The 10321-nt window shown below is 41.0% G+C and overlaps 1 protein-coding gene across 1 annotated transcript; it reads left to right on the top strand.

Annotated features, from left to right (window-relative positions):
• Window positions 1-247: 247 nt before the first annotated feature.
• LOC120055821 (T-cell acute lymphocytic leukemia protein 1-like) lies at window positions 248-6631 on the top strand. Its single transcript, XM_039003808.1, has 4 exons — window positions 248-363; window positions 1948-2488; window positions 3118-3206; window positions 4417-6631. The coding sequence occupies exons 2-4, from the start codon at window positions 2016-2018 to the stop codon at window positions 4908-4910; spliced, it is 1056 nt and encodes a 351-aa protein (XP_038859736.1). The 5' UTR covers window positions 248-363; window positions 1948-2015; the 3' UTR covers window positions 4911-6631.
• Window positions 6632-10321: the final 3690 nt, after the last annotated feature.

Here is a 10321-nt window from a genome sequence, read left to right as displayed (position 1 = left end):
TTGCCTATACCTCGCATCGTTGTAGTTACTGGAGCTGCATCCATATGTCTTTATGCTTTGCCCTCCACAAGCCTATATAGCCTACGACAGCCAAATAATAATGAATCATTTCATAAATAATGGGTTTAGTGGCTTATCAGGAACGAAGAGTCCGCTGCCGTGCGCTTATCTCGCCTGGCCACATTGCGCTCGTGTTCCGCTCCCCATACTGAGCGGGCGCGCTGGACGCAGTGAGGAATAACTCAAACCTCACTTCCAGTTCCACACTGCACTTCACCGGCACTAAAAAAAACCTCAGACATGGATGACCCACTCACAAAATGGCTCCACTTTCACACTAGCATCAACAAGACGTCGGGAACGGTAAGCGCATAAAATTAATCGATATTTCCTTTTTCCATGCCTGGGGTTTGCACGGTAAATATTTTTGAATTACAATTAGGAGTGTGTTTGAAGTGTTTTTTCGTTATTGTTCGTTGGTTGGCCACTTTAGAATACATTAGGAACGCATTAGGCCCTATTATTTTCTTGGATTTATTTTTAAACAATTATAGGCTAATCATAAATAATTATGTGGCTATTGGTTCGAAACGGTTTTGTGTGATTGTTTTGGCCTATTTTAATGATTGTATGAATAGGAATAATTATTGTTATTGTCTCATTGACAATGGTAAGCTATATTATTATCCTACAGTTCAAAATGATTGGCTTGTGGTTTCTTCGTTGTTTTGGATTATGGTAGGCTACACATGTCAGTACTACAGCATCGATAGAACCAAAAAGGGAAAGAAAAATAAATCAAACATTCGAACAATAGCTCGGTGATGTCAACCTTTGTTCCAAATGTCTGATGCAATCTATAATCGAAGTGACTGCCTATTGGATCGTAGGCTATAGCTTTAACCATAGAAAATAAAATTCCCCAGAGAAAAGCCATTTTGATGAGGTTTGTTTCAACAATAAAGACAATTAAGAATGAGATTCACTTACTCTCTTGTTAATAACACATTCTTTCACATGATCAAATTAAATAGGCCTAATAGGTCATTTCAAAAGGAAATATTTCAAGTTAATGCTCACAATTCAGGCGGCTTTTCTCACAAAATGTTTTTTAAAATATATATATGATTTAAATAAAAGGTCATTTTCGAAAACAGCAGCACCAATTTTCATTTCAAATGTCACATTGAATGCTTGCTCCATATAGGCCTTGGTCACTGTTTTTCAAATGACAATAACGGACGTTTTAAAACAGTAGTGTGAGGTGGAAAGTATTTCGCTGAACAACACCATTGGCCATCAAAAGCAGTCAATGATGTTTTTGACTGACCTCTCGTAACGTGCACCGCGCGTTATTCATATCCACTGTGTTCGCTGTTCACACTACATTTATTACTTATTTTCTGAAAAATATTCAGTGTGGTGCACTCAAACATGCCCATAGGTAGGCTATTTGGAGAATTACAAGGCCTAGTCTATTTTGTTTCCTAATAGCGAACCCTTCGATCAGCCTTATAGGATTTTTTTAGGGTCTAATCCAAGATGTGGGGGGGAAATAAAACAACCATTGCCTCCAAAACAACATGGCAAGGAGTTGCGAATCACAGTATATTTGTAGCATTGATGAGGACATTTACCACCAGTTCTGAATTGAAAGCATGTTAACATTTGCTGCGCAGATGCCTGCATTTTAGGGGCTATTTTCTTGATAGTCTATACGAAATGAATACATTTTCTCTTTATATGTGGTGCTTTATAGGCTACATGTAGGCCTATGCCAACTGCCCTACACAGAGTATTAACAGCCTTATAATGATGGAATCGTGGAGTGATGAAATGATCGGGAAATGCCTTTGTTGACTGCCTTGACCTGAATCAACAACAATAATGCTTCTATATCAGTCCTCTTTTATTGCATGCATTTACAAAGTGTTTTCTGCCCCACAGTGTGGTGTTTTCGACAGCTGATTTATAGAGAGACATTTCATAGGATATAACTGCAACGTGATGAAATTATGGAAAAAATGAAGCTGGATCTTTGTCCTGGAAGTCCCGGTGCCAAGTCGTGCATCCCACTGAAGCAGGATTCCATCAGGGAGAATGGATGCCAAGACCTGGAGGACTCGAAGGAGGAAAACTTCACTGGGGAAGGGGTTAAGACAGATGACGCGCCTCTGCGGAACACGCGCAACGGGACCATCATCCTCAACGGCGTTGCCAAGGAAACCGCTTACGACGCCCTTGACCTGAAAAGGGAAGTACCAGTGATCGAGCTCTTGAGGAGAGACGATATAAAGACGGGACAGCAGAGAACCGACAGTCAAACGGTACCGATCACGGAGCTTCGCAGACCACCCGTGCCGTTGCCGCTGCCGCACCGAGACGCGCTGATCGACGCTCGAATGGTTCAGCTGAGCCCAAACGCGTTCCCTCTCCCGGCGCGAGCAATGCTCTACAACTTGGCGCAACCTCTCGCTGCCATCAACAGGTAAAGTAAAATAAACTATAAAATATCTTTGAAAAATATTATCCTGATTTACCCCCCCCCCCCCTAAATAATATAGCCTATAATTATAGCCTACAGACGTCTATACGTTATTCATCTTCGTTTATTTTTGTGGCAGAATAGGCCTAATCCTTTGTAAGCTATTACTTACAGGTATAGCCTACATCAAAACATGTTTTTTTTTATAGCCTACCTATAAACCTAAATAACGGAGAAACAGAAAAGTGAATGTAGTAGCTTGTTATCTAGGCTATTGGCTCATTCACCTTCACAAAGGTATTTGTCAGAGCCTTCACCTCTAGGCTACCTATGTTGATTAATTGCAGTCAGATTTATTTCTGTTTATTAGTTTGAATAGCGAAGATTTCAGGTTAGACTACTTGTGCCTATAATACCCTTACACTTTATGTGTTTTGGTTGCAATTTTGGATGCAGAGACCATCTGTATGTCATATATTATACAGGCTATAATAAGGCTATATATTTCATGAAAGACTTTGGTATTGCCTACACATCATATTTGTAAGCTGTTGTATATGTGTCTGTGTGTAAGTAGTTTGTGTGTATGGTAGTGTGTGTACCTGTTTCTCATATCTATTCTCTGCCACTAGTCTTGGAGGGGAGTCGGAACAGTACGGCATGTACCCCAGCAACAGGGTAAAGCGCCGTCCTGCGCCTTACGAGGTTGAGCTCGACGAGGGTAGGCGCATTTTTAGATCTTTCTAAGTATGGTAAGACGCACCTCTGTTGTGTCCTCCTGCTGCTTACAGTCTTCTTCTCAATCCTCTCCTCATCCCAATATCATCCCATTCCGTTTATCCAACGACATGGCCGCAACATGGGCAGGTATTGAAGAAAATAGGCTACCGACCATCAATTTATAGAGCACTCCTAAACAAATCTCCAAAACTAGTCAATGATGTCGTATATGATATCTACGGTTTTAGCTTATTAGAAACATCTGTAAGATACAGCATCTCGTGTGCTCGATCAACCACTCACAGTCAAATAGCATGGGGGAGGGTGGAGGGAGTTAGCTGCCACCTTGCCAAGGCTTTGCTGCATAGTAAGCTAGCAGATTACAGGAGGCTGGGTGTGTTCCAAGAGGAAGAAATGGTATACTGTACACCAACGGGATATTGTATTTCTCAAATGCATCCCACAGTTTCTGACGCGAGCCGCAGGTGTTATTCATTGGCTATATGTACCATTATATCAAAAACCACATTGGGAAATATATGATAATGAATAACATACATTTATGTTACCCCCTGCGTCTCCTATCCCACTTCTGACATCAATGTAGCAAAGCCAAGATTAGAGTCCATCCAGCGGCACTGTGCTCGCCAACCCAATAATGTAATCGGTGTGCCAAACTCAGGAACCTCTTTACATATGGCAGAGCATAGACAAATACATGTATACAGATTATAAAAGTGCCGTTGTCTAAATAAGTTGGTCAGCTCACTACGTTATATCTTGTGCTAGTGTTTAAAGAGTCCCACTTCGGGTTGCTTTACAATACATAACCAGCTCGTTAACCAAGGCACCGTATAGCTGTCTTCAGAAATGGAAAATGCAGTCACTCGTCACCACCTTTACGCTGTCTTCTGTCATGCCACTATTCTCATTTTGTATCTCACTCGACTACTTTACCTCCATTAAAACATTCTCATCACTTTGTCGCTTTTCAATTTACTTGTGAAGAGGAAGGATTACATCTAAAGTGACCAAGTATATTCTGTAGAGCAGATAAGACAAACATCAAGGCAGAATTTGAGAGAATACGACATTTGGACTGACTGAGTCTTACTCTTCATTTGTGCATCCCCTTTCCCACATCCTGTATCTTTCCCATTACTCCTCTTTCCTCCCCTCCACTCCCCTCCCCTCTTCCTCTCCTCCGCCAGCTGGCCAACCAAAGATCGTAAGGCGGATCTTCACCAACAGCCGGGAGCGCTGGCGGCAGCAGAATGTCAATGGGGCGTTCTCCGAGCTCCGCAAACTCATCCCCACCCACCCACCGGACAAGAAGCTGAGCAAGAACGAGATCCTGCGTCTGGCCATGAAGTACATCAGCTTCCTGTCCAACCTGCTGGATGACCAGGACGGAGGGGCCACTGTGGGCGTGGGTGACGGGACAGGGCTGCTGGTGGGGGGCCGTGAGGGTGGACCCCAGGTCCCCCGTCAGGACGGGGTAGGACTGGCCAGGGAGGACGACCTCCTCCTCCAGGGCGCGTTGTCGCCTGGGTCCAGCTGCGGGAGTCTGCCAGATGGGGACGGCAGCCCCGAGAGCTTCACCGAGGACCAAGACTCACCTCCAGCCCCGAGAACTGTGCCCGTCCCGCGCGGTAGGGACCTACGACGCAATGCACGCCCACAAGATGGCGGCAGCCAGCGATGACGTTGATGATAATAGTGGTGGGGATGGTGGTGACGTGGTGTCGGTGATGACGATGGTGGATACGGAGTTGGTGGAGTTGATGGTGAACCGCAGGAAAACAAAGGGATTGACTTATGTCCCCGGAAGAGAGATGACTCAAATATGGATGAGTGTGAGAAGGGCCCTAGCATCTCTGAGCTCTATCTAAAGAACGGTGCTTCAGGTTCTGGGAGCATGCTGATGCCAGAATTTAACTTCATCAGGATTCTAATGTCCTTTTTTGGTCCTTTTTTGGTCAGTTGGTTAACAAAATGAAAGACTTGTAAATTCTGCATGCTTCATGCTGTCTAGGACCTGGGTTGAGGAACACCTCATATTTCCTGCATTATGAATGTTCAAATACAGTGTGCTTCTGTTACACTATCACGTTATCAGTATACATCCTATGTCATCGTCATGAAAGTAATTGATGCCATGGTACCAGCAGGCGACGCATCAGTCGACACCAGGAAATGTCAATAGGAATGCCATCATGCTCTCATCTTGGGTTAAGAATAAGATCAATCTTTGCCAGTTGTCAATGAGGGCCATTTGAACTGTTCTGAAAGTTTACGACAGCAACAGAACTGTTTCGCTGATAGCAATGGCTTGATGCCAAATCCTCACAACAACAAAAAATGCACATTTAATCACACATTGAAGACCATTATTATTTGCTTGAAAATGTGTTATCTTTAGCAAGGATTTAGCACTCTCAACACACGATCAAACGTGTACATATAACATTAGCCTACCTTCCAAAATATTTTGACAGTGGTTCTTGTCAAGTGATGTGATTAGGCAGTTTGATACAGTGGCCTATGTTTTAGACAGGGCTTTCAGGCAGGTGGCTTTTTGAGAAGGATTCTGCTCTGTGCTCCTGATGACCAACTATTCATTCAACAGTGGGTGAACAACATGTCAACTAGAAAATGAATGTCAAACACATATAATGATATAACAAATGTGGTACCTTATTTATTTATTTCCGTCACACGTAACTGATTAGCGTTGAGTAAAACGACGCAGAGTAACATGGCAACTGACCGTTAAGCACACACACACACACACACACACACACACACACACACACACACACACACACACACACACACACATATCGAGTACAATCTGTGTGAACAATTTTGATTTCTGAGACACATTGCCTAAGCATGTAGATGGACATATGTGCGGCGAGGTAGCTAGCAACTACAACAGCCACAGGTATAAAAATTCAAAATGAATCCTGTCAAGAGGTACAAATAGTATTTCTGTAACTGAGATCCAGTGAAATCAAATGCTCACTTCCAACCATTTTGTATATTATAAATATCTATTTTAATGTTTTTCTCACTGTATTGCAGTTGTGGTTTGGTATGGTACACTAAGTATATCGCCTCCTAAATACGCCCTCCTTCTCTCTGTTGGAATGATCAACAACACCAGCAGTTTTATGTCAGTAAGCAGTGAGGTGTACATCACTGTAGTTTGGTTATTTCATTACGGCTTTTTCAACATACATTTAGTAGCCTATCTTGGTACCTTTGGTTACTATTTTATGAACTACAGTAAAGCAAAGGGACATTGTATGTTCTGTTTAGTAAAAAAATAACATGTTTGTTGTATGATAAATATATCTATGACTATATGCAATGTTAACTTGATGACTTTTATATAAAATGCTGAATAAAATGAACACAGGAAAAGGCAAAAGAAATACTGATTATGTATGTTATAAATCATGTGTATCACATACCATTTTTTTTCCAGCGTTCTTATGATTCAGTTTTCTTTATTTACTTATATATATTTTTTTAGGAAGCATCACCCATCACATAATTCAGACTATTGAACAACAATTGCAAGAATTAAAAACTCATTCCTATATTTGGGGGCTAAATTAAGCACAAATGCAGTGAACCACCCCCTTCAACACAGCCTGGACAATGTGCAGTAAATCCATATCAAGGCATGTAAAATACTCCCACTGGAGTCTGGAATCCTCACTTCCTCTTAGCAAGTGACAACTTCCTGCAAAGGTCAGAGTGGCTCAGTGACCTTCAGGATATCCTGCCATTGTGAAAGTGGTTCACACTCTTTAGACCTTCCACACTCAGTCCGTCTGGAGCATTACCAAACAATCACATGAAACATGAAGAGTTATTCATTCATGATGATGCGGCACAAAACTTCAAAGTAAACCACAGTAGCCATTATAATGCATAAACGCTACATCGACCATTTAACTTAATGATCATCTTGCAGTAAAAATATGTTTCATGTTTTTGTATGAATTATTGTGATATCGGCTCCACTTGCAGATATAGCAAAACCAAAGTGCAGTGTTTCTAGTAAAGCGGAGGCACCCAGGTGTTCTAGGACCTCTCCAGTATTCCACATCAGGCTATGACTGACTGGACTGTGACCTCGATAACTAACTCTGTGGCTCGACTGCCAAACATTTACCTGCAGCCTGGAGACTGCAGTCATACTGTCCATCCAAATAGAGAAACAGGAAAACAGGGACAGAGAAGTGCATGAGAGAGAGTGACAGAAAAAGGCAGGGGGGGGACTGTGTGTGTGAGTGTGTGTGAGTGTGTGTGCGTGCGTGCGGGTGTCTATGTGTGTGTGTACGTGCATGTGTGTGTGCACGTGCGCGTGTGAGCGGATTTATCAGCTCAGTGCAGATGGATGGCAGAGTGGCTCTTGCAGCCAAATGATTCTGTATGTTAATGAGTTGTTATCTGCTGCGCTGCAGGAACAATACACTGACTCTCCCACAGTGGGGATCCAGCCTGCTGGGTACAGATTACACTGCCTACACCGCCATGGCAGTTATTTATATTTTCATACACAGTATATACCAACACACACACACACACACATACACACACACACACACACACACACATAAATGGTTTATGTCTTTTGACCTGGAAAAATAGGATGGTGGAAAGCTGCTTTTCTCATTCTCTACCCACAGGTGGCGATGTCACTCCTTTTTATGGTTTCTATTAAACGTATATGACTCAAGACCATCACCAGGAGAAGGGCTGACTTGTAATTTACTCATCATCCAAGTTATGGTACACACACAACAGAAATTATTTCCTTTATTTGGATTTTGATCAAACGTGGTCTTCTTGTGCATGGACATTCTATGGCCATACTATCCTATGTACAGAGAAAGGGTAAACAGCACAGGCAGTGCTGGTGCACAAATATCAATCAATCAATCAATCAATCAATCAAATGTATTTATAAAGCCCTTTTTACATCAGCCGATGTCACAAAGTGTTGTACAGAAACCCAGCCTAAAACCCCAAACAGCAAGCAATGCAGGTGTAGAAGCATTGTAGAAGCATGTGAGGCAACATAATCAGTTGGTCAGCAGACAGAAACAATTGAGTCTAAACCTGGCATGAGATGATTGATTAGATGTGATGGCTAGTATAACTGGTTTGTTAGACTTGTCACAAAGTACCATCTACCTTTTCTTGCACCCTTTTTGTTTTTATGCTGGTGTTGTATGTTTTATTTTTTTTATTAAAATTTTTACAAATTAAGTTTAGGCGCTTCTCATTCACAGAGCAATATTGGCAAGAGAAGAAACCTTGAGAAGAACAGATAATTGTAGATGAAGACAACCACTTGAAGAGATAATTTACAACAAATAAAAATGGTCAGGAAAGCGAGATTGGAGTTTGTTTACACCCGTTTGGGTAAATGTGTGCTGTCATTCTGTATGCAACGTCTATCAATAACACGATGAGCAAAGTCTACCTGCGTCAAATTATAACCTCAGTGGAAAAAATAGGCTATGTATCATGTGAAAGTCTTTGTCGCAACAAGCAGAGTGAAGTAAAAAAAAAAAAAAAAAAAAACGGTCCCAGTTACCATTTATTTGGCATCGTATCGGTTTCTATTTTCACAAACGCAGAACATTTAAAAAAAAAATACATGGAGGATCACATTCATTATTTTAATTGCCCATGTCAGTAGGTGTAACAAAACAGGTATGCAGGAGACACAAATGTTTCAAACAATAACGCTGTTTTCTTTTTTATATTTCATTGTGTGAAATTCATAGTCACTTCTATATTTGTGTTGAGTGTGTGCAGTGCTGAACGTCCAATGCAACATGGAAACCCCCTGAACGAAGCATTTAAATAGAATTTTAGGAATATCCTTAAACCTACTACAAAAATATGCAGGGAAAATAATGGATCGTCAAGTGTTCATTGATTGCATTGATAGAAGTTACTGTTTTCTATTTTGTTTGCTAGTAATGATATGGGTCCTCTGATTAGCACGCCTGTTTAACGGAACTGTTTACATAGTTCCTGAAGCTTTTAAAATAGAAAGTATTGGACACAGATTGTAAACAATGACCTGATTTTTTCATCTAATCCTCCAGTGACAGTTGTTTTCCAGTCAGTCACCCACTTCGCGGTTTAGGTGTTAATCCCAGTAAACATTGTTACTAAGTGTCAAATTTATTTTAAATAAAATAATATTGTATTGTGTTTGTCACAAGCGCCGAATACAAATGGTGTAGACTACACCGTGAAATGCTTGCTTATGAGCCCTTCCCAATGATGCAGAGTAAAAAAAATTGTGTAACATAAAAGGAATAAAATACACAACAATTAAATTGTATTCAGGGATGACCAGATTCATGTGCAGGATTATAAGGTGTTTGAGATAGATATGTACATAAATGCATGATAAAGTGACTAGGAATCACAATAGATAATAATAGTAAGAATAAATAACAGAGTAGCCACAGCATATGATGAGTTAAAAGTGTGTGTGTGTGTGTGTGTGTGTGTTATGTGTGTGTGTACGTAGTGTAAGTATAGTATGTGAATGTGTGTGGGTTTTGTGTGAGCGTGTCAGTGTAGTGTGTGTGTGAGTGTGTATATACAGTTGAAGTCGGAAGTTTACATACACCTTAGCCAAATACATTTAAACTCAGTTTTTCACAATTCCTGACATTTAATTCTAGTAAAAATTCCCTGTCTTAGGTCAGTTAGGATCACCACTTTATTTTAAGAATGTAAAATGTCAGAATAATAGTAGAGAGAATTATTTATTTCAGCTTTTATTTATTTCACCACATTCCCAGTGGGTCAGAAATTTACATACACTCAATTAGTATTTGGTAGCATTGCCTTTACATTGTTAAACTTGGGTCAACCGTTTTGTGTAGCCTTCCACAAGCATCCCACAATAAGTTGGGTGAATTTTGGCCCATTCCTCCTGACAGAGCTGGTGTAACTTAGTCAGGTTTGTAGGCCTCCATGCTCGCACACACTTTTTCAGTTCTGCCAAGGGCTCTGTGATGGCAACTCCAATACCTTGACTTTGTTGTCCTTAAGCCATTTTGCCAC

The sequence above is a fragment of the Salvelinus namaycush genome, chromosome 11, assembly GCF_016432855.1.
Source record: "Salvelinus namaycush isolate Seneca chromosome 11, SaNama_1.0, whole genome shotgun sequence".
Taxonomy (NCBI): domain Eukaryota; kingdom Metazoa; phylum Chordata; class Actinopteri; order Salmoniformes; family Salmonidae; genus Salvelinus; species Salvelinus namaycush.
Note: the sequence above shows the minus strand (reverse complement) of the source record. Positions and strands in the feature narration are given on the sequence as shown.

Coding starts and splice junctions, on each gene's coding strand:
- LOC120055821 (XM_039003808.1), top strand. CDS start 2,016: ATGGAAAAAATGAAGCTGGATCTTTGTCCTGGAAGTCCCGGTGCCAAG. Junction 2,489..3,117: donor CCTCTCGCTGCCATCAACAG/GTAAAGTAAAAT, acceptor CTCTGCCACTAG/TCTTGGAGGGGAGTCGGAAC. Junction 3,207..4,416: donor CGAGGTTGAGCTCGACGAGG/GTAGGCGCATTT, acceptor CTCCTCCGCCAG/CTGGCCAACCAAAGATCGTA.